This window comes from Chrysemys picta, chromosome 8 (assembly GCF_011386835.1).
Source record: "Chrysemys picta bellii isolate R12L10 chromosome 8, ASM1138683v2, whole genome shotgun sequence".
Classification (NCBI taxonomy): Eukaryota; Metazoa; Chordata; order Testudines; family Emydidae; genus Chrysemys; species Chrysemys picta.
In genome coordinates, this window is record NC_088798.1 from 25,152,066 (window position 1) to 25,177,332 (window position 25,267).

General features: G+C 45.5%; 1 protein-coding gene across 2 annotated transcripts in view; it reads left to right on the forward strand.

Moving 5' to 3' along the window:
- Nucleotides 1-4,665: 4,665 nt before the first annotated feature.
- GIPC2 (GIPC PDZ domain containing family member 2) overlaps nucleotides 4,666-25,267 on the forward strand; it is a 61,665-nt gene continuing 41,063 nt past the window's right edge. The window contains exons 1-2 of one of the 2 annotated variants that reach the window (XM_005302373.5): nucleotides 4,666-5,061; nucleotides 24,821-25,006. In XM_005302373.5, the coding sequence (XP_005302430.1) occupies nucleotides 4,804-5,061; nucleotides 24,821-25,006 (444 nt within the window). In that variant the 5' untranslated portion in view covers nucleotides 4,666-4,803. Of the gene's footprint in view, nucleotides 5,062-14,403; nucleotides 14,434-24,820; nucleotides 25,007-25,267 lie in introns of those variants that run through there. The other variant, XM_065555519.1, reaches the window with a different exon arrangement.

Here is a 25,267-nt window from a genome sequence, read left to right on the forward strand (position 1 = left end):
AGGGACCATCTATCACAAATGTAGGCTCACCTGGGTGGCAAGAGAGATCAGGATATCCAAGGGGACTGTTTGTGACTCCATGTTAAGGCTGTTAGTGCTTGAGGAGTTTACACTTAATTGGTTGGTGAAATCTAAGTCTATAGAACTCTCAACCAATTTGGGGTTTGTGCCCTGCTTCTTAACAGTCTGCCCTAAGGTTGGCACTCCCATTTTTGAGCCATTACAGGACAGCCCAGCATGGAGTTTCTGACTGAGCATGCCATCGGGGATTGTTGTTTGTCCCCATGGAATTGGCAAAGGATTTAGCACCAACAATATGTATCTCTTCTAAGATCTGCTACCTCTGGATGTCATCTGTATAGAGATCCTGTGTAACCACTTCCTTATGTGCACCTGGCTATGGGTGCTGCCACTTCCCAGATATCCTGTTTTCCCTCAGGGGTGGGGAGGCAGGTGGTTACTGAGTGCTGGGGGAACTGGTGTAAGTTAATGCTGCCTCTCCACGTTATCTTACACTGAGAATTCCCATGGAGTGTGGGATGCTGCTGCATGTGTTCCACTGTTGTGCACCCTTGGGACGAGAGTCCCTTACACCAGTGTAAATCAGGAGTAACTCCATTGAAGTTGGAGTTATTCTGGTGTAAATGAAAGAAAAAAAACTTTTTATACTGGAGGAATGTATAAAATCGATACTTTCTAGCACATTTATTGCACTCAACAAACCCATTGTATAAATAATGAAGGTTAACTTTTTGTCTTGGTAAAAATATTGGATAATATATTCTTAAATTATGTATAAATTTAAGGTTTTAATTCCATTGTTGGTAAGGAACAGGTGCCATTAAAAAGCCTCTAAAGCTTTGCTTAAGAAGTTAGGGTTAGTGACCTTTGAAAGAATTATAGTCACATTACATACAGTTGCGGTTGAATTACTTTATATAAATGAGGATTGGTAAGAATCCTTTTCTGCGCTATTTTTTGTCTTATGGTATCCTGGATACAGATCTATTTTGATCAATATTTAGTATCTTGCTTTTGAAATGGGAACCACAAGCACTTGGCTAACTGGCTTGATACACTGTACAGTTTAATCGTGGCTTCAGAATGTAGGGATGGAAAAAAATCTTCATTATTACAAGCTATGGTCCATCCTTCAGCCACTGCAGAATTGTGATTATATTTTTTTTGTACATTGACTATGTTGTAATGATGCAGTCTTGTTTTAAATATCCCAAGCAAAGAAGCTTTACATTGCTTCCTTTTGGAAACTTTAATACTATAACAGATCTTTGACCGGAAGTCTTATTTATGAATGATATCTAGCATTCATGTTCTCTTTCCTGATTTCATCCCCTTATTCTGAGTTCTCCTCATGTCAGCCACCCTCCATTCTTCCTATTTGTATCTGTGCTTTTCCTGCACATCTGTGTCCTCTACTGCAAATGACCTGTTGTAACTTACTCCTCGGTGAAGGGGATACAGCCAGGGCCGTAGCAACAAAGAACGTGGCCCCCTCCTTACATATGCCCGGGCGGGGCCCCTTACAATGCAGAAACTGGAATGCGGTATTTATTTTATACAATATACAGGGTTCATATTATGTATACATAGGCCTACAGTGTACATGTATTCCGTATTTACGCAAAGCGCTTCTTTCAAGCCTTGTTCCCCGCAAATTGGTCAATCAATGCGTCATAGTCCAGAGATCTGGCAATCTTGTTTTTGATTGAGATAACTGCAAGCGCAGAAAGCCTGTCATCTGTCATGGTTGAGCGCAGGATATTCTTAATCAGTTTCATTCTGCTGAAGCTCCTTTCAGCACCAGCGACAGTAACTGGTGTGGTCAGAAGAATTCTGATGCAAATGCAAAGATTCGGATATATCTCCTGAAGGCTGTTCTTGTATATGTACGTTAAAAAATTGTTTGCCCTGACAAATCCTCTCTCTTTCTCGATGACATAAATAAAACGATTCAATTCCATTATGAGTTCGTTGGCATCAATGTCTCCCATTTTTCTTTCAAAAATTTTGCTGTGATTCTCCAGTTCATTTTCTCTGTGACACTGCTTCAGGCTGTTAGCGTTGTACAGAAATCCAAACAACTTATACCACTCCACGAGTTGGTCAAATCGCGACGAAACAGAAGATATGGCCTGATCAGTGAGAACAAGAAAGAACTGCGATTTGAATTTTTCTTTGGCAGAAAGCCAACTCGAATCATCAGCGCATTCGTAATCAAACATTCTCTTCTTACGTCGCACCCTGGTTTCTGGAAACACCTGCTCAATACCCATATGCTCTGCTATTTCACGTGCATTTGTGACCACAGAAATATATCCTGTATTTCGATAGTCTTCCAAAAACTTCTTTGTAGCACCGACTTCTGCCTGCAGTACGTCAATTGACACATCTGGTGACTGAATTAATTTGCTGGTTTTATTGACGTGAAATAGTATATCGTACCACATGTACACAGTCAGAACAAAAGGCCATGAAGTAACATGGTCTAAAAGTGCACCGGCTTCTGTTGCTGTATTGCCATCTTTCTTTTCAAGCGCATATTCTTGCAAAGATGACAAAGCATTGCACAATTCTTCAAGGTGATAACACAATGGCTTCACAGCATCAATTCTCGACTCCCAACGAGTGTCCGATAACCCTTTAACAGATATTGGCATATGTTCTTGAAGTATATCCCAACGTGAAGGTGAAGAAGAAAAGATAACGTATATTCTGTTAATCAGACCGAAAAAGTCAACGGCATATTTCGATGACTTTGCCGCATCTGAGATCACAAGATTCCAAGTGTGAGCTCCACATGGTACATACAAGGCACGGTCATTTATTTCTAGCATGCGGGCTTGAACTCCTTTATTCTTTCCTCTCATATTTGCGCCGTTATCATAAGCTTGGCCTCTCATGTCAGCAATGTCTATTCCTAAGTTGTTTGCCTTTTCAAGAAACGCTTCCAATAAGCCCTCGCCAGTTGTATCATGAACATTAAGAAAACCAACAAACGCTTCACGAATATCATTTTGGATCTGTGGACTGAGGTACTGAACATGTGTCTCTGCCTTCTTAATCCTCTGTAAAAGTTCGCTGAGAACAGTATCTTACTTTGCAAGCAATTCAAACAGTCCCAAAAAGTTGCCATTCGAAGGATCGCCAAGCTTTTCATTACTTCCTCGAAATGCCAAGTTTCTTTCGGACAAGAAAATAACAACATCAACCATGTGTTTGACAACATTTCTCCAGAAATCTCTTTCTTTCAGAAAAGCCTGCAATTCGAGTTGGTCAATAGATGTACGGTTTACTATGCCTGACCGAAGGTCAAACCATTTCACCATACAGTCTTGATGACCTTTGCCTGTTTCATGCTGCTGAAGTCTTTTTGACAGTGCTTTCCAAGCAGATGTTCCACGACGTAGCGGTATGTCGCCAGTGCCAAATAATTTACAACAAAAACAAAAAATGGCATGTTTCTGAACTGAGTACATTAACCCTGAACGTCTTATTTTCTCGCAATTTGCCATGGTTCGATAGAAATGAGTACTTGTGAACCTCCGTCTTTCCTCGTTAAATGGAAATTCGTAACTTTCATTCTGCTGCGGTGGGCCACGTGCAACAATGTCACACACTTGCCTGTCCGATATTATAGACGGCCAATCTCCTGGATCATCAGTCAGTGGTTCAGATTCAGATACTTCTTTCCCGGCAGCAGCTGGAATATCTGTCACAGTTTGTTTGGTAGAACAACTGGCTTCACCTTCGACCTCACTTGAAGCACTTCTGGATACTTCTGGATACGATTCGTCGCTGCTAGCGCTGTCCGCTTCATGTGCTTGTACCTGTATGTTGGATTGCAGCGCAAAATACGTTGACAACTTTGGAATTTTCTCAAGTTCCTTCTCGGCATCTTTTGCTGCCTTTCGTTTACTAGCTCCGAATCGTTTCAAACGATAAAAAATTAACTAACCAAATTAATAACATTTATCTGCCGACCACCATTATGAACGCAAATACATATTCTTTGAATGGGTCCAACTAAAATTCGAAACTGACCGACAGACAAGTGATGTAGCCAATAGCATTATGATGTATCATAATGACTTCACGGTTTTGTCAGTAAAACCGACATGGATTGTGCAATAGCGTCAATAAATGTCACTTGCCTAGTTATACCTTACATTTTGTTTGCCACTTTTAGGGGCCCCCTTCCTTGTGGGGCCCCCTCCCTCGTATCATACAGCGAGGGAGGGGACAGGTATTCTGGCTCTGTCAGTGACAGATCACCATTGTCCCAAAGGTGGGGCAGATCACTGCGCTGGCCCTTGCTGCACCGACCCCAATGGTTCTCGTACTAGTGCCCGCAAGGCAGCGCATGGCTGGGAGCGGGAGCTGGAGCAGGCCCCTACAGCCCAGCCCTAACAGCTTCATTCCCGCCCCTGCAACGTCCTTAAAGGCGGGATTCCTTTAAACAGCTGCGGCTGCCCTAGGCAGGAGCAAGGCCCTGGCTGTGTAGCCCGCACTCAGGGGCGCGCTGCGGCGCCGGGCACTGGGCCAGGCTGCTCCCGCTGGGCTTGCCCTGTGCCTGAGCAGGGGGGCCGAGGGCGCTGCCCGGGGCAGGGAGCGCGGCTGCCATTGGCCGGCGGCTGCCATCACCTGGCGGCCGGGGATGGGTGTGCCAGCCGGCAGTCTCAGTGCGCGCCCGAGGCAGGGGCAGAGTCCGGCCCGGGGGGAGCAGCAGGTTCCCCAGCCCGGGCAGGCGGCGGCGGCTGCGGGGAGGCGGCTGGGGCGCGCACCATGCCTCTGCGGCTGCTGGGCAAGAAGAAAGGCAAGTCCAAGGAGACCTCCAAGCTGGTGGAGAGCGAGGAGGCGGCTGCGGCCCGCGCGGGAGGCGATGCTGCGGCCGCGCCGCCCCCTCCTGCCCAGCCCGGGGCCCGGCTGCTCTTCCACACGCAGCTGGCGCACGGCAGCCCCACCGGCCGCGTCGGGGGCTTCGCCAGCGTGCGGGAGCTGTACGAGCAGATCGGCCAGGCGTTCCGCATCCCCGCCGCCGAGGTAAGCGCAGGGCGCTGCCCCCCTCCATCCATCCCCTCAGCGCCTGGCTAGCCCCAGCGGGGAAGCGATACTGTTCCCCGTACGCTCTGGTGAGCGCACCGGCCCCGGGCCTGGGGAAGCTGTCCTGGCAAGGCGGCTCCTGTTGGCAGGCGGAAAGGGGCAGCTCCCCGGGGGAGGGGGAGTTATGGGAGTTGGCTTTACAGCGGACGCTTGCTATGCCCTGAGGTAAGGAGCCACTTCCAGCGCATCGCCCCGTGCGCTGGGGATAGGCACAGGAAGGCAGGTTGTTCTGATCCCGGCTCCAGGGAGCCCTGGCTTTCACCATGGCAATGCCGCTTGCAACAAAAGTTTCTGCTGCTCTCCCACGGGAACAACAGGCGCTCTGCGGGACGCTCAGTGCCACACGGGAGCGGAGAGTGCAAACGGCTTGACACATGATATTGTCACAATGGGACACACAAAGCAGCCTTTGCACAATGTCAAGGATCCGAGGGGTAGCCGTGTTAGTCTGGATCCGTAAAAAGCGACAGAGTCCTGTGGCACCTTATAGACATGCGTCTGACGAAGTGGGTATTCACTCATGAAAGCTTATGCTCCAATACGTCTGTTAGCGTTTGCATAATGGAACCAATGGCCACCTTGTTTCAAATTGGCTGTTGTCTCTTGTTTAAATATATTTGAATGAAAGGAACATCAGGGACTAGGTATCCAGTCAGCTTAAAAATGAGTTCAGAGTAGCTTCAGGTAATACAGCTGCCCCTCCCCTCTCCCCAGCTCCCTGTAAATTGTTGTGGTTTTACAGTCATTTTTCTGTTTTTCAAAACATTTTTCCTTCTCCTGTTGCTGTTTCAAAAGACCCACAGAAACAGAGGAGACAGTGGACTGATTACATGGCAGTGCTGTCAAGTACAAATACAATTTGTTCTCTAATCACTTTGGCTGTATCTTCATTGGGGGAAAATGTACCATAGAATCATAGAACTGGAAGGGACCTCGAGCGGTCATCTAGTCCAGTTCCCTGCTCTTATGGCAGGACTAAGTATTATCTAGACCAGGGGTGGGCAAACTTTTTGGCCCAAGGGCCCCATCGGGGTTGCAAAACAGTATGGAGGGCTGGGTAGGGAAGTCTGTGCCTCCCCAAACAGCCTGGCCCTCACCCCTATCTGCCCCCTCCCATGTCCTGCCCTCTAACTGCCCCCCTCAGAACTCCTGACCCATCCAACCCCCCATGCTCCTTGTCCCCTGACCGCCCCCACCTGGGACCCCCCGCCCCTAACTGCCCCCCAGGGACCCCACCCCCTAGCCAACCCCCCCTTCTCCCTGACTGCCCCGACCCTTATCCACACCTCTGCCCCCTGACAAGCCCCCTGGGACTCCCACGCCTCTCCAACCCCTGCCCCCATTCCCCATCCCTGACTGACCGCCCCCCCAAGAACCTCTGCCCCACCCAATTGCCCCCTGCTCCCTGTCCCCTGAGTGCCCCTGGGACCCCCCACTTCCCGCCCCCTTACCATGCCGGAGGCAGCCACTCTGCTGTGCTGCCCGGCAGGAGCGGCAGGCCAGAGCACGGGAGCCGTGGCATGCTGAGGCTGCAGGGGAGGGGGATAGTAGGGGAGGGGCTGGGGGCTAGCCTCCCTGGATGGGACTCAGGCGCCAGGCAGGACTGTCCCGTGGGCCGAATGTGGCCCGCCGGCCGTAGTTTGCCCACCTCTGATCTAGATCATCCTAGACCATTCCCTGTTTGTCCAACCTGCTCTTAAAAATCCCCAATGATGGAGATTCCACAACCTCCCTAGGCAATTTATTCCAGCGCTTAAACACTCTGACAGTTAGGAGGTTTTTCCTAATGTCCAACTTAAACCTCCCTTGCTGCAATTTAAGCCCATTGCTTCTTGTCCTATCCTCAGAGGTTAAGAACAACAATTTTTCTCCCTCCTCCTTGTAACAACCTTTTATGTACTTGAACTAACAGAACTAACACATTTTAACTAGCATGATGTTCAACACAATTTAGCACTTGTAAACCAAGGAAAACGCATTTATTGGTCTCAGTTTTGTTAACTTGTATAGTAGGGAAGAATAATTCCCTTCAGAGCAGGAATTATTGGGCTACATGATCATAGTGGTTCCTTGTGGCTTAAAAATCAATGGATATAAGTGACTACAAGATGCAAGGCTATGAAAAATTAGACCCACGATTTTTAACCTTAGCATTCCTTTAACTTCAAAATTATGGGGTAGTGAGGGAAAATGAAGGGAGCAGTGTAGGATGCCAAATAAATAAATAATTAAAAAGGCCAACTATTAAGGCACGTGAATAAAAGCCGTGGTAGGAAGGTCCACCCTTTCCTTAATAGAAACCCTCTTTGATCCCTTTTTGAGTCAAGTTTTAAAACTGATTTGTTTGGATTATGGTTTACTTGTGTTTGTAAATGCATTGTTTTCATCTTAGCATGACAGTGACCCTATGCAACTGTTCCTTGATTTAGCTGCGTACACTTTACAGTTTTAAATGTCAAACTAAAACAAAGTGCAAATATTTTGAAATACTTAAGTTTAATTTTTACATTTAAAAATTTGGGTTTTTTTGTTTTGTTTTATAAAGTATGATTGTGTCTTGTCACTATTGTCTGGTTCCTTTACTTCTAGTATAGTGGAAAAAAGAGTAGGTTTTGATCTAGGAGACAGACCTAGCAGTGTTTCCTTTACTAACATTGTAGTAAATTATCACAAAGAGTGGCCATATTGTTGAAAACATACTCTACCCAGTCATTCAGTTTCATTCGGTAATTAAGAACTAACTTAAATTTTTAATTTTCCCCATGCACCAGTCCTTGTCCTTCCCCATTTCTCTCTGATCCTCTGTTCCCCTTCCCCATTGATTCTCTATTCCCTTCAGTCTCCTACAAAATCATTAGAGATGCAGGGCTGGAAGGGAGCTCTAGAGGTCATCTTGTCCGTTCCCTTGCACTGAGGCAGGACCAAATATACCTAGCTAGACCTCTCCTGACAGGTGTTTGTTTAACCTGTTCTCTAATCCAATGATGGGGATTCCACAGCCTCCCTTGGAAATCTATTCCAGGATTTAACTATCCTTATAGTTAGGTATTAGGAAACACTTTCTAACCTAAATCTCCCTTAATGCAGATTACGCCCATTACTTCTTATCTTACCTGCAGTGGACATGGAGAACAATTGATAACCATCCTCTTTATAACAACCCTTAACATAAGACTGTTATTAGGTCCCCGCCTTGGCCATCTTTTCTCAAGACTAACCATGCCCAGTAGTTTTTTAAACTTTTTCTCATAGGTCAGGTTTTCAAAACCTTTTATCATTTTTGTTGCTCTCCTCTGGACTCTCTCCAATTTATCCACATCTTTGTCAAAGTATGGTGCCCAGAAATGGACACAGTAGTCCAGCTGAGGCCTCACCAGTGCCAACTGCAATGGATCAATTTACCTCCTGTCTCTTACATACAACACTCCTGTAAATACACTCCAGAACGATGTTAACCTTTTTCACAGCTGCATCGTGTTGCTGGCTCATTTTCAGTTTGTGATTTACTATAGCCCCAAATCCTTTTCAGCTGTACTACTCCCTATCTAGTTATTCCCCATATTGTATCTGTGCATTTGATTTTTTCCTTTCTAAGTGTAGTACAGTAGAACCTCAGAGTTATGAACTGACCAGTTCTATACAGCGGCGGGTGACCAAAATTGGACTCCAGCAGAGGCCTAACCAGTGCTGAGTAGAGTGGTACTATCACCTCCTGTGACTTGCATGCTATGCCTCTGTTAATGCAACCCAAAATTATATTTGCTTTTTCTGCAACAGCATTGCAATGTTGACTTGTGTTGAGGTTGTGATCCACCACAACTCCCAGATCCTTCTCAGCTGTGCTGCTGCCAAGCCAATTATCCCCCATTCTGTATTTGTGCATCAGATTTTTCTTCCCTAAGTATAGCACCTTACCTTTATCTTTGTTGAATTTCATTTTGTTGTCTATAGCCCAGTTCTCCAATTTAGCAAGATCCCTTTTAATTTTAGCTCTATCCCAAAGTGTTTGCAATTCCCTCCCTCAACCCTCCAGCTTTGTGTCTTTGCAAATTTAATTAGTATGCTCTCTATTCCTACATCCAGGTCATTAATAAAGATATTAAATAATACTGGACCCAGAACACATCCCTGTGTAACCCCACTTGAGACCTCCTTCCAGTCTGACATAATTCCATTAGTAGTTTGTTTGTGGTTGTTTAACCAATTATGTATCCACATAATGGTAGTTCTACCGAGCCTGCATTTCTCCAACTCACTTATGAGAATGTCATGTGGGACTATGTCAAAAGTCTTGCTAAAGTCCAGGTATATTATGTCCACCGTATTCCCCCCATCCACCAAACCAGTTACCTTGTCAAAGAAGGAAATCAAGCTCGTTTGGCATGATTTGTTCTTAGTAAATCCATGCTGGCTGCTAGTGATCACCCTTTCATCCTCCAATATTTGCAAATTGAATGTTTTAAGTTTATACATTGCTCTAGTACAGGGGTCGGCAATGTTTGGCACACGGCTCGCCAGGGTAAGCACCCTGGCGGGCCGGGCCAGTTTATTTACCTGCTGACGTGGCAGGTTCGGCCGATCGCGGTCCCCACTGGCCGCGGTTCGCCGTCCCGGGCCAATGGGGGCGGCGAGAAGCGGCGCGGGTGAACAATGTGCTGGCCGCGGCTTCCTAGGTATCAAGGTCAGGCTGACTGGTCAATCGTTCCCTGGCTCCTCCTTTTACCCTTTTAAAAGATGTGTTAGCCCAGTCTTCTGGGACCTCTCCTGTCATCCATGAGTTTGCAAATATTATTGCCAGTGGCTCTGAGATTTCTTCAGATAATTCCTTCATCACCCTTACATGAATAGCATCAGGCCCTGCTACCTTGAATTCATTCAAATTAATTAGAAGATCTCTGATGTGTTCTTTACTTATCTTGTTCTGCATTACTTCCCCTTTATTGTCTATGATAACTTCGCAAGACATACCAGTCACATGTTATTTTTTGTTTGAAGACTGAAGCAAAGTAGGCATTGAGCAGCTACACCTTCTTATCATCTTCTGTTATCAGCTTACTTTCTCCATTGAGCAGCAGACCACAAATCCCTGATCTTTCTTTTTTGTCTGACATATTTGTCGAATCCTTCTTGTTGTATCTTGCCAGTTGTAACTCATTCTTTGCCTTGGCTTTCCTGATTTTGTTATTTCCATGTATATTTCCTTGGCCATGTGCCCCATTTCCTGTATGTATTCCGTTAAGTTTTTAGATAGCTAAAAAGCTCCTTGTGCCACCACATTGGTCTCCTGTGGCTCTTCTTATCTCTCCTCTGCATCAGAATAGCTTGATGTTGAGCCTCTAGTATTACATCTTTTAGGAAATGCCAGCCCCCTTGAACGCCTTTTCTTCCTAATTGGTCTCTTCATGGGTCCATGCCTACTATTTTTCTGAGATGGCTGAAATCTGCCTTTTTGAAGTCCAGTGTTTTGCTGTTCTCATCTCTTTCTTAGGATCTTGAATTCTATCAGATTATGATCACTTCCTCCCAAGTTCCTGACCCACCTTTGCATTTGCAACTAATTCATCCCTGTTGATCAAAATGAGATCCAAAATGGATGATCCCCTAGTTGGTTCCTCAACTTTCTGAATCAGAATATCCCCTACACAAGCTAGAAACTTGCAGGACATATTATGTGTTAGTCTTGAACAAATATCAGGGAAGTTTAAAATCTCCCATTAATACTAGCTCATGTGTGCTAGCTAATCTTGTTACATGCTTGACGAATGTCATCTACTTCCTCTTCTTGATCTATAGTAGACTCCCACCATAATATCACTACTATTCCTTTCCCTTTTTATCCTCACCCAGATATTCTCAGAAGGTCTGCCGCTCACTTCCTCTAGGACGGGGTGGGCAAACTTTTTGGCCTGAGGGCTGCATCGGGTTTTGTAAATTGTATGGAGGGCCAGTTAGGGGCGGGGGTCGTGGCCCGGCCCCCATCGCCTATCTCTCCCCTCCCCGGGACTCCTGCCCCATCCAACCCCCCCCGTTCCCTGATAGCCTCCCCACCCCCAGGACCACTGCCCCATTCACACACTGCCACTCCCTGCCCCCTGACTGCCCCCGGACCCCCGCCGCCCCATCCAACCCCTCTTTTCATTCTTGTCGGCCCCCCCGGGACCCCTGCCCCATCCAACCACCCCTTCTCCCTGTCCCCTGACTGCCCCCGGGACCCCTGCCCCCGTTCAACCCCCTGTTCCCCCCCATCCACAACCCTGCCCCCTGGCCACCACCCCAAACTCCCCTGTCCTCTATCCAACCCCCCCTGCTCTGTGCCCCCTTACCGCGCTGCCTGGAGCACTAGTGGCTGGCGGCACTATGACTGGCGGCGCTACAGCCGCCGCCGCCCAGCTGGAGCTGGCCATGCCGCCGCCACCATGCAGCACAGAGACCGGGTCAGGCCGGGCTCTGCAGCTGTGCTGCACCAGGAGCTCAGAGCCCCACTGCCCAGAGCATTTTGCCAGCGGTGGAGTGAGCGAGCTGACGCTGCGGGGGAGAGGGAACAGCGGGGGAGGGGCCGCGGCTAGCCTCCCGGGCCAGGAGCTCGGGGGCCGGGCAGGACGGTCCCATGGGCCGGCTGTGGCCTGCAGGCCATAGTTTGCCCACCTCAGCTCTAGGACCTTAGAACAAGTGTATACATTCTTGACATACAGTGCAATGCCTTCTCCTTTATTTCCATACCTATCCTTCTGAAGCAAGCCATATGCCTCAATGTTGGTCCTCCAATAATGGAAATTGTCCCACCAAGTCTCTGGAACACCAGTTAAGTCATAATTTTCTTCATATATCATGACTTCCACTTCATCCTGCTTGTTCCTCATACTCCTTGCATAGGTATACAGGCATCAAAGATATTTTGCAGACTTCCTCTGTTGTTTTTCTTCGTGTGTCTTTATTGCAGTTGTGGTTTCTAGTCCCTTCTCCAGAATTTAGCCCTTTCCCCTTGTCTTAATTATTTGAGCCTAGATGCGTATGGGCCAGTTTTTTGTCACCATCCCTCATAAGACCTTGTTTAAAACTCTCCTTGTTGGGTTAGCCAGACAATGTCCACAGTTGCTCTTACCAGTATTCGATAGGTGGAGTCCATCCCAGCACAATAATTCTCTTTCTTGGGAAACAATAATTGATAAATGGTAGATTATTGTATTGTAAACAATGAGTCAGTCCCATATCTTGCTAAGTAACCAAAGTTTGCAGGCCTTAGCAAAAGCTGTGGTTAAACTCTGAAACAAGCTGTATAAAAATATATTGAGTTATAGCTGCTTGTGCTAGTGACAAAAATAAAGGCTTGTCCATATAAGAAATTTGCACCAATTTAATGTAAATTGGTTTAAAACAGGCGTGGGTAAACTGCTCTAAAACTCTGTATAGAATCTCTTATTTCAGTTTGAAAGTTGCTTATTTCAGTTTAACTTAAGTTGATAAGGAATTCACCCATATATTTGTCCAGTTGCTTCAAGGAGATGTTCCCAACCAATGAATAGGATTTCAGTCCATGTTCAACATAAGAAAGTTTTGTGATGGGTGGGTGGAAATACTATTAGAATATAAATAATTGTTTCATGGACATGATTAAATGCTAATAACATTGTTTTTATTTCCTCTGCTTTGAATTTTTGGAAAAGCAAGAATTGTTTACTTTCCTGCATTTCCTGCAGGACTTTGAAAGTAGTTTTCAGAACTTGAAATTGTCACTTACATGCATATGATTGACTAATGCTGGATTAACTTAAAACAGTGTCTATGTGTAAATAAAAATTCTAGCCAGTAAACTGGAAGAGATCCATGAGTTGGAAAAACAGAAAGGAGCAGCTCCAAGGATTCAGGGATACAGAGCTGAGGGACCCAGCAGTGAAAGGACTGACAAAGTAACTTAGTGTCTGAGAAAGCAGTGGAAATATTAATCTGGGAAGTCAGACAATTTCAGATGGAAAGACAGCAGGTGACTCCATATTAGCAGAAGGTACCAACGTTGAGATGTGTTTGGGTTTTTGTTGGAGGAACAAACCAGCACCTGATTGGAGGGCAAAGGGGCACTGGAGTAAATGAGGGAACATTGTGGAGGATTGAGCCTTCTGGAAATGTGGGAAGTTTGGACATTTAAAATGGAATTGTCCATTGATTTAAAACTGATATTTAACAGACTGGTGCAGAGAATAGCGCCACAAGGTGCCAATCTGTAAACTTGAAGCTACAGAGGTATTTGAATCCCCCCATGGAGAGTGTTATCTATCTTCCCCAGAAAGATGGGGGAGTATCATATGAGACCATATTTGATTCTGAGGCACAAATTTCCTTGTTTCTTTAGGCAGGTTTCACCTGTCCCAGTCATTCCTTCTCAGTTTGAGGGGCTCTGCTGGCATCTCTGACCCTCTTTCTGTTAATGTGTGTCTCGGAGTTCACAGGCAGTCTTTTATCCACTTGAAAAGTTCCTTTGTCTAACCTTGCATCCTGAACCTGGTCCAGACTGCTTTATGATTTTTCCAGAGGGGATCAAAGGTAGTCTTTAACAGTGGATTCCTTGTATTGTCCATTTGAGCACCAGGCAAGTAGGGTTGTTTACAATCATTAACTTGTTTCCTGCAACCCAAAACTATCCAAGACTGACTTAATCCTTAATAAGCAACACAATCCATCAACCCTGTTCCTATATAGATATATGCATTAATTATATTTTATATCTCCCACATTCTTTCCATGGGGAATAAAATGTACACTGTAATTGGAAAATGTATTCCTGTATTTTGTTGGATTTATGCCACCAGTGTGTGTAGGGGAACTATGGCAGAGGATGTAACAACCCCCTCAAGAGTGGAAGTGTTAATTTGGCACCAGAAATTCAGATATTAAAACTTGGCACTAAACTGGGGAAGTTATTTCCTTGTTCTGGATATGAAGGAATAGTAAATGTCAAAAGTGATATTTCCTTTTGTAGGGCAGTGGTCAATATATTAGGCTCTCAGTTTGGCATAAAGATTGTGTTTACATAGTTTTGTTCTTTTTATTATGTTGTTTGCTTTGTAGATGTAAAGGTGTGGAGGGGCACTGCAACAGCTGTACCATCAGGGCCAGCTCTAAGCACCAGCAAAGCAAGCCGTTGCTTGGGGCGGCAAATTTGCAGGGGCCCTGGGAGCTGTAGTTCCTTGGTTAGCTCCCTGCCTATAGAGCCAGCCCTGCAGCAGGGAAAGAACTACATTTCCCAGCATTCCCTTGGCCACAATTAACAGGAAAGAGAGGGGGAAGGAGTGTGGAACTGAAACCTTGCTGTGAATGGTAGGGACAGAGCCAGCTCTAGGTTTTTTGCCGCCCACCACCCCAGCCCTGGGCTCCCCCCCGCACCCCCGTGTTGCCCCAGCCCTGGACTCTTCCCCGCCCACACCCCCTGTTGTCCCAGCTCTGGCCCCCACCTGCACCCCCCTGCTGCCCCAGCCCTGGGCTCTCCCCCTGCACCTTCTGCCGCTCCAGCCCTGGGCTCTCCCCCAAAGAAAGAATTGGGTGGACTAAATGGACAGTGCACCTCTCTATCTGAAGCCTAGCAAGGGAGATACGTGGATCCCACTAAAATTTAAAATGAAAAGTAAGGGAGGGGAGGCTCTACTAGTAGGGTTACCATACGTCCGGATTTTCCTGGACATGTCCGGCTTTTTGGGCTTCAAATCCCCGTCCGGGGGGAAATCCCAAAAAGCCGGACATGTCCGGGAAAATCGGGACATGCGGGGCCAGCGGTGCTGGGGGCCGGGCCGGCGGTGCTGGGGGCCGGGGCCGGGCCGGGGGTGCTCGGCTGGGGGCTGGCCCGGGGCCGGCACCCCAGGGCCCGAGCCGACCCAGGCTGGAAACGCCGGGGGGCCAGACTGGGCCGCGCCTCCTCCCCCCACCCCTCCCTTACCTGCTTCAGGCTTCCCGCGAATCAAATGTTCGCGGGAAGCAGGGGAGGGGGCAGAGTTGGGGCGGGGACTTTGGGGAAGGGGTGGAGTTGGGGCATGGGCGTGGGCGGGGCCCCGTGGAGTGTTCTCCTTTTGGACACTCAAAATATGGTAACCCTACTACTAGGCTGGGCAGCTTTAGATACAGTACCAGGCACGTAGGAGGATTTACACTTCTGAGCCATGGAAGCAGAAATTGACTTTTCTTTTCCAGATTTAGCTAATATTCAGAAAGGGAATCTAGCACCTGCTTTTCAGATTTGAACACCCTCAAAATTCAGGAGTGCTCAAGCTCAATTTGGGCAGCTGTTACTTCATTTCTCCCAAATCAAAGATACTGATCCACTGTAACTTGCTGTAGAAAAAGTAGAATAAATTGAGCAAGAAATGCTTCCCAGTGGTTATTAGGCTGGAATTGCTATTTTCAACAGCCATTGCTTTTTTTTTTTTTTAGTTTTATTTGTTTAAAAGGAAGACAGTGATATTGCATTGGCAAATTCCCCATAGAAACAAAGAATGGAACAAAAGAATAATAAAGGCACCTCAACTTTTCCTCATTTATGTAGGCCAGTCTTATAATATGCATCCAGATATCCTTCAATCACACAAGCTGAAAATTGTTCCACTTTACTGCAGTTCTGTAACCATATGGGAACCAATTCTGTCTGTGTTCTGTGCACATCCAAAATTCCTGCTGAATGACCCGCCCTGGGAGCGAGTTACCAGTGACCCAGGGCTGGGGCGGCAGGAGGGTGCAGTTGGGGGGGGCGGAGAGGGAGGGAGAGAGAGCCCAGGGCTGGCGGGGAGAAGGGGCAGCCAAAAATTTTTTTGCTTGGGGCAGCAAAAAACCTAGAGCCGGCCCTGTGTACCATGCTGGCTGGGTGACTGACACACCCACAGTTTCTAAAGGGTGTGGCTCCTCTCACATGTGAAGGAGAAACAGGGCCCATCTCAGGAAGTAACTGTGAGATGAAATTCCGAGGTGTGAGTGCTTCCTGCCATGGGGAAAAAGGGGAACTACTAGTAACACCATCTGCAGGAGGCAAGCTGCCTCTTTTCTCTCAGTAATAAATGGGTTTCTGTTTTTTATTGAGTTGGTGCCTGTGTCATTATTCCAGGGCTTCTGCCTGCTTGTGCTAACCCACCAATAAGCAGGCTGAGTTTGCATAGCAGTAGGCTGTATTTCCATCATTAGGCTGTTTGATGTAAAGCTTGTTTGGTATTGGGCTCTATTCCTGTCTCCATCAATTGCTTGCTGGGTGCTCTAAGATCTACTGATGGAAAGTACTTTATGAGAGCTAGGTGTCCATTATTATTTAAAATATAAATTGTATATGTTTGTGTGATACTTATATGATTATATTTGTATATGATTGTGTCACTTAGGGGCAAATTTTGAAAAGCGTTGACTGATTTTGGTTGCATGTTGATGCATTTGCCTCATTTGGGATGGCCTGAACTTGTGATTAATGCTACACTACACCACCCTTTGCTCCCTATATATAACATAATAGCCTTTTCTTTTTCTTTTTCCCTTAGCAAACACCACCTCTGTAGCCTTGGAATTACTGGGGCAGGGGATATTCCACAATATTTAATCTATATTTTATGTGCATCAGCCCACAGAGTTTTCTGGCCAAATAAGCTTTCCTTCTGTTATGGGAGCTGTTCAAGATAACACTCTTGGCAAAATAAGGATCCTGGATATCTGCTAATTTCTCTGGCAGTGTCGATTTAAAGTTGGCATGAAAGGGCACAGCATAGGTATGCTGGCTTGAAGATCAAATACTTTTTTTGTGAGCAGGAGAGGGGAAGAGCAGAAATATGATGGGAAGGAGAGATCAGGAGAATAGATTATACACATTTTTTTTTCATGTACAATATAGGAAAAAACATTTTTGATCTTAAATTAATTTTATGAGGCGTGTATGAAAAGTGTACTCTGGTGGCTATTGTTTAAGTACTCATACATTATTTTGATTAGACTTTTATATTAAAAGTATGAAAAACGGTAATGAAGCCTTTAACTTCTGCATTAGCAGTCCTCCAGAATGTAACAAATATAAGTATATTTTTAACTTGTAGATGCTGTAATAGTATAATATGTTGTATAGATGTATCTTTAATATGTTACTTTGTATATTTAGTTGCCCTGAATAGAAGCCGTTGTTCACTAAGAAAGGAGAGAGAATACAGGGTGATTCAGTTTTTATTTTTGACTGGCTGATGCTCTTTCAGGCTAGTATAGAACTGACGCATTTGTAGAAAGTTCTGCAGTCTTGTAGGCTGCAGTGAGAATGCCACCCAGATGAAGGCTAAATAAAGAAACTCTGGATCATGTTTCTAAATATCACATTTCTGCTCTGTTGCCAATTTTATCTGTTCAGAGGTGTGAAACAAGTTACTAGATGAGTGTCCATGTTTGACAAGGTCAAAGCAAGGGCACTATATTTTTCTTAGAAGCAAAAAATTGATGAAATAACATTTATTCTGTTTCATAATGGAAGAGCATTAAATCACAATTAATGACTCAATCAGTTTATCTAAATCGTGATACAAAACTGGGAACTTATCATAAATCTTTGTAAGGGCATTTTGAATTGGGCTCCCTCAGGAAATAACATATTTGATGCTGATGGCTTAAAAAGAATGATTATGTGAAAGTAAAATGTAGGTGATGATGGTGGAGTGATAATTAACCAAAGAACATTTAAGTTACCTAATAGAATAAAACTGAAGTGTGTTGGATGAATCTGTAATACTCAGTGGCCAGCTAATGTGCGACTTTCTGACTGGCTGCTAAAATAAGACATTAGAATGTAATGGTTGTTTGGCTTATGTGAAATGAGTTGGTGGCTTTAAACCAGTTCCTAATGATAGAAAAGTTTCTAGAGCTGGGGAGAGGTGCTTAGGTTATAAATAAAAAAATCAATGAATGATGTGCATACGATGGAATAGACAGCAAGTTTGTTCATTATAAACTGTAAAAAGAATAGGAGTACTTGTGGCACCTTAGAGACTAACAAATTTATTTGAGCATAAGCTTTCGTGGGCTACATCCCACTTCTTCGGATGCATGGAATGGAACATGTATGTGTGTGTATATATATCTCTTCAGTATATGTTCCATTCCATGCATCCGAAGAAGTGGGATGTAGCCCATGAAAGCTTATGCTCAAATAAATTTGTTAGTCTCTAAGGTGCCACAAGTACTCCTGTTCTTTTTGCGGATACAGACTAACACGGCTGCTACTCTGAAACCTGTCATAAACTGTGAGAGTTCTGCAGCGCTTATGGGGTAAAAGCAGCAACCCATCACCCCCTTTTTTTGTCATTAAACCAAGCAGATTGGACTCTAGTACACAAAGACAACATGTCTGCTGGGTAGGATGGTGCCATTTTTATAAAGGCAGTTTTCAGAGTAAAACAGCATGTTAAGATCCAGTTCATTTTTGTTCACACTAAAGGCTGGTCTAGACACACAACTTACATCGGCATAGCCACATCTCTTAAGGGTATGAAAAATCCACACCTCTGAGAGAGACAGCTAACCCCCTGTCTAGAAAGTGTTAGGTTGATGGAAGAATTCTTCTGTTAACCTAGCTAGCACCTCTTGGGGAGGTTGATTATACCTACACTGATGGGAGAACCCCTTACGCCTGCGTAGGTAATATCTACGCTGAAGGCGCTACAGCAGCACAAATGCAGTGCTACGATTGTGCTGCTGTGTGTAGACATACCCTAAGACAAGCGGTAGCACTGTGGATTTCTGGATGCTTTCTTAATTTATAAATACATTAAAAATGCCTTCCTATGGGTATGTTTTCGAGAATGCTTTCAAGGCTATTCTTGCTACTATTGCCAGCAAGGCAATTCCAAGATCATTTTCTGTTTCTCCCACTCATCACCTTAACACTATAAAAAAATGCCTATTCAATGGTTGATGAGCCTTATCTCTACCTCCTAAACTAATTTAAAATTAGGAAATATGTTCTTAAGATGTGAAGACTGAGGACTCATTCCAGATGTTGCATAGGCTTTTTTAAAGTCTGGGACTCCCAGTAATTAAATTCTTTATGCAGCCTGGCAGTATGTGCCTTTCATTTTTTGAGTTGATCTGAACTCATGCACAACCTCAGTGCTGAGTAACAGGTTAGGCACCTGCTTCTGTTCTCACAAATTAATTTGGCTTATTTCACTGGAGTTATTCCTGCTTTACACTAGTATAAATGAAATCAAAACCAGACTGACCCAAAGGGCTGCTACCAGAATTTTTCCAGGAACTTCAAAGTTGATGGGAGTGTAACAAGGGTGCTGAGTCAGGAGCTGACTCAATATCCTACTGTTACTCAAATTCCCCACCACTATAGATTAATTAGGGCCTAATTAGAGGATCAAATAACCAGTGGTGCTATAATGAAGGGCTAATTAGAGGGGGGAGGCAACCCCAGCAGCAGTGAGCAAATAAATGGAGAGGAAGGAAGCCCTGGAGGAGGAGGAGGGAGTTGAGAGACTGAAGGAAGGCAGAGCTGGCTGCTGCTAGCATGGTTCCCTTCCTCCAGAATGGGGGGTAAGCCTGCTGGAACAGTATAAGGACACATGGTGGGGGTGAAGGAGAACTAGAGTGGTCTACACTTAAGGTGAGAGAGGACTCCAGGGGACCACCCTGTGACAGGGAGATCAAAGGTTTTTCTTGAACAGGCTTAGCAGTTTCTTTGAACCACATTCTCTCATGCAAAGGCTGCTGTTCTCTGTAAACTGTGGCATATTTCAATGACTGACTCTAGTTAATCAATGCATGCTATGAATAAATGTGCATTCTTCTTTCCATGAAGAAACAAAGATAATTTTTCTGACTTTGCTACATTATGTATACTATTTTGCAGGCTGCTTGTTGTTAACCCTCTACTGTTATGGATGTTTTGAAAATGTCTTGATATTGTAATAGTACAAAACGAAAACTAATTCAAGGCCCTTAATGTTGCTTCTCACAGCAAAAAGATTGCCCCAGAAATGTTTTGTTTTTTGTTTGAGAAGAAAGCTAAAGGTCAGCTTTATATGGTGGACAAGTTTCGGGAGAAACAACCCTCGACGCTGCCCCAAAAATACCCACCATAATTCTGACAAAGACTTGTTTACGATTTAATGTAGTAGTATTGCAGAAAAAGCTTTCCTAGTTACTTAGCGCTATTCAGCTCATTCTCCCACTGAAGTGTGCAACCTCTGTTTGCCTCAGTGGGAGTGGCTCTGCAAATTCCTGCATGCTTATATCACTATGCAAACAAAAATATGTATTAATATTAGCAAAAGACAATGGATCATGACTTTCTATCCACTTTCATACTTTGAAGTATGTTTTTGGAAACTGATGTTCAGATTGCTCTAGGGAACAAGAGGTAATGATTTTAAGCCATTGGTTCCCTCCAGAGTTACTATGATTGGACACTGAGTTTCTTCTGTCTACAGTTTCAGTGGGGAGCACCATAAATACTCCCACCATTTGCACCACCCCTACAGACCACCGTGATATACAAAAAGACCAGTGGGAGGTGAAGTAGACAGGGAAGTATTAAGAGTTCTGCTGGCAAAAGCTGTATTCTGAAATTGTCTGATTGGGGCATAACAATTTTTTTGAAATTTTGTGCTGTAGTTGTGTAGAAGGATGTGTTTAAAAAAAAAAAAAAAATAGGGCATGGAGGGAATTCATCACCACCAACCCAGCAGCTACAATGTCCTGAACAGAAAACCTCTTCCAACTATTCTTAAGGTGAATAGTTTGGGAATCTTACTGCTCTGGCCTGCAATTTGGACTCTTTTCCCCTCTCGTGGTTGGTATAAGCTTTGACAGGGGAGCTGGGTTGATTATTGGTGGAAACAGAATGTGAAATGAGCAAGATATATGCTCAGGAAACCACTTCAAGATGCTGATGATCTCCCCAGATTCATTCACCTTGGTCATGCCTCTGGGCCACATGAAGGTTAGCTTCTTAACAGAGATTGGGGAGAGGAAAGGCACACCTCTACCTCCATATAACGCTGTCCTTGGGAGCCAAAAAAACTTACTGTGTTATAGGTGAAACTGCGTTATATCGAACTTGGTTTGATCCCCTGGAGTGTGCAGCCCTGCCCCCCCCCCGGAGCGCTGCTTTACTGCGTTATATCCAAATTTGTGTTATAGCAAGTCGCGTTATATTGGGGTAGAGGTGTAGTTTGTGATGTTTCCCAGCAGTACCTGGGCTTGTGAGGTACCTTGCTATCACTTGCCCTTAGCCTTGTCTGTACCTGCCAGGAATCAGTTGTCCAACTCCCCGGCTATCGGCAACACAAGCATTCCTCTCTAGGTCTTGCAGGCCCTGCTGCCTCTCAGAGGTTAGAGATAGGCACACTCCAACCGTCGAGCCATCCAAGCATTAACCTGGAATGTCCAGCCCTTGATCCATGAGATACCTGTAGTATTCACAGATTTGCTGCTTTCAAAGAAACAGCACAGCCCAGTTTACCAGTCAGACCTTAGGTCACCTCTCTGCTCAACACACAGCACTTATGTTTATATTGAAATCAAGTATATCTAAGTTTATGTAACCGAGAGTAGAGATTCAAGTAACAGCAAGTTAGAAGTATTGCAAACACATGGTTATATATAAAATAAAATCATAAAACACATTCAAGAACCTAGTCTTAATTAATTAGATACTCTTATGCCTCGTAGAGTATGGCTCAACCAAAGTCCTCATAGTATTTCACAGTCCGGCTTTGCTGGGATTCTCCCTTTCATGAAACAGACATTCTGTCAGCTTGTCTCCTACGTGAAGGACCCAATGTGTTCTTTTGCCTCCCAAGATATACAAATCCTATCCTTTTGTCTTCATTCGTAAACAGGATCCCCCTCGCCTGCTTTGTTTCTTCCTTTAGATTTTCTGTTGTAGATTTTGCAGCCTTTCAACTGGCACCTGGTTTAGGCCTTGGCTACACTTGCGAGTTGCAGCGCTGTAACGCTGCCCCCAGCGCTGTAACTCACTCCCCGTCCACACTGGCAAGGCATTTGCAGCGCTGTATCTCCGTGGTTGCAGCGCTGCATGTACTCCACCTCTCCGAGAGGAATAGCGTGTATTGCGCTGCCGCTGCGGCGCCAGTGTGGCTGCCCAATGTGCTGTGACTGGCCTCCAGAAGTATTCGGCAGTATCCCACAATGCCTGTTCTAGCCAATCTGGTCATCGGTTCAAACTCTACTGCCCTGGCCTCAGGTAACCAACCATGTGACCCCCCTTTACATTCCCTGGGAATTTTAAAAATTCCCCTTCCTGTTTGCTCAGCCCGGTGTGGTGTGGAGTGCTATCAGCGAATCTTTCCAGGTGACCATGCCTCCACGCGCCAAGCGAGACCCAGCATGGAGCAATGGCGAGTTGCTGGACCTCATCAGTGTTTGGGGGGAGGAAGCTGTACAGTCCCAGCTGCACTCCAGCCGTAGGAATTACAATACCTTCGGGAAGGTATCAAAGGACATGATGGAAAGGGGCCATGACTGGGACGCCCTGCAGTGCAGGATTAAAGTGAAGGAGCTGCGGAGTGCCTACCGCAAAACCCACGACGCAAATGGCCGCTTGGGTGCTTCCCTCCCCTCTTCCCCCCCCCCCCCCCCCGCGACCTGCCAATTCCACAAAGAGCTGGATGCGATACTTGGGGTTGACCCCATCTCCACTCCGAGCACCACCATGGACACTTCAGAGCTGGTGGGGGAAAGGGGGGGAGGAGGAGGAGGAAGAGGAAAACGGGAGTGTGGGTGGTGGGTCGGATGGAGACACCCCGGAATCCCTGGAGCCATGCAGCCAGGAGCTCTTCTCAAGCCAGGAGGAAGGTAGCCAGTTGCAGCGATCGGTACTTAGTGGAGGACAAACAGAACAGCAGGTTCCCGGTAAGCATTTTTTTTTGGGAAGGAATTTTTTCGGTGCGGGCTCTTTGGGAGAGGAGGGTTAGGCATGCATGCCTAGATGCGGAATAGTGCATTGATGTGGTTTATCACCTTGCGGTAATCGGCCTCGGTAATCTCCTCGAATGTCTCATCCAAAACGTGTGCAATGCGCTTGTGCAGGTTTATCGGGAGAGCCACCTTGGTCCTTGTCCCAGCCAGGCTAACGTGTCCACGCCACTGTGCCGCGAGGGGCGGGGGGACAATTGCTGCACACAGGCAAGCTGCATATGGGCCAGGGCCGAAGCCACATTGCAGTAGAAGACCCTTCCTTGCTTCCCAGGCCACCCTCAGCAGCGAGATATCATCCAGGATGAACTCCTGTGGAAAATGTTGGGACAGTGTTCAGTGTAGGTGCCCCCTGCAGCTGTTGGCTCTCCCCAAGGCACAGAAACCCAGAGGACAGTGCAGCCCTGAAACAATCAGTCCCCATTACTCACCATTTTGAGGCTCCCGTGGGATATGTGTGCTCTGTTTCGGATGGGAAAATTATGCAATTGTGTAGACCCGGTGTGTTTTCTACTCCTTAAGTGCAGGGGGAATCATTACTCTGTCTGGTATAAACAATGCTGCCTCTGTTAAATGTTGCATTTTGCCTATACAGCAGCATCAACCTTGAGACCTCAGCTGTCCCTCTTATCACCTGCTCAGAGACTGCAAAGACTCAGGAAGAGACCCCGAAAAAGCAAAGAAGACAAGCTGCAAGAAGTGATGCGGCAATCTATTAAAGAGAATGAGAAAGCAGAGGAGGGAGAGAGAAAGCAGGATCCGCCAGGAAAATGCAGCGCACCGGTGGCAAAGCACGGATTGGCTCATAAGCATTCTGGAGCGCCAAGCAGATGCTATCCAGGAGCTCGTAGCCATGCAGAAAGAGGAGCAGTACCGCAAACACCCCCCCCCCTACAGCCCTTATCCCAAAACTCTTTCGGTTGTGCCCCTCTGTCACCTCCAACCCACTTTCCCCAACTTCCGTGTTCTTCACGCCACCCGTTGCCTCCAACACCAGTATCTTCACCACCCAGCCCTGAAAACCACGACCCTTACCCTCTGCACTCAACCCCCATCACCATGCAGTATAGCTGTCCTGAAGTGCAGCACTCACTGCACAGTACACCAGACAGGACATACGCGAATCTGTGATTGTACTGTTCCCCACTCCACCCCCTTGTTTCTTTTCAATAAATGGATTTTTTGGCTTTGAAAACATTCTTTATTATTGCATAAAGCAAAAGACTCCTTAGCACAGGAAATAACTCCAAGACCTTAAGAATGTAATTTTCAGTATAGATACATAACTTAAATATTCTCTGTACATACATTTTTTCAATGATTATGATGAAAAGTGGGCTACTGTGTCTTGGTAGAGACCTTACATGTCACTCTTTGATGAACTATTATGCATATATCTGACCCAGGAAATCCCTATAAGACCCTGTGCAACCCCTGTACCCTCTACCAGTTGGTGAGGGTCACACAGCTGTGTGACCCAAGGTGCTGGATAACATGTACCCTCTCCCCTGCACCCTACTATCTCTTCTCTGCAGAATTTGGGCTATTTAGTATCTTTCTTGTCATATAAGTGGATGGGAATAGGGTCTTTAGTACTGACGGTTGGACAGAAAATGGGGGTCACCACTTAAGACCACAATGGATTTTTTTGCTCCAAACTCATGGGTAATTCAAATTCAGGGAAACAGAATTCTTTCCACCATTTATTTTCCTATCCTAATGCCATGACTGATGTAATTGATTTGTTTTTCCTTCTGTGTAGATCATATTTTGCACTTTGAATACGCACAAAATTGATATGGACAACCTCTTAGGAGGGCAGATTGGTCTTGAAGATTTCATATTTGCCCACATAAAGGGACCAAAAAAAGAAGTGGATGTTCTTAAATCTGAGGATTCTCTCGGGCTTACCATTACAGACAATGGAACGGGCTATGCCTTCATAAAGGTAATTTTTGAACAGAATCTTTTATATCTAATGCTCTAAGTTTTATTGTTTTAAGTAATCCTCTAGAACTGGAGCCCTTTTGACAACTGAACATTCACCACAATTTAAGAAAAGCAGCAGTCAATCCTGTGTTGAGAGGCCCTTAGTTTTTTGGTTATTGCTCCTTTTCACTACTTTCTTAAGTTCTTGAGAAGTTGATGATAGAGCAACTGCTCACTCATGTGACAATGAAGTTATACTAAATTTCTGTCACTCTTAAAG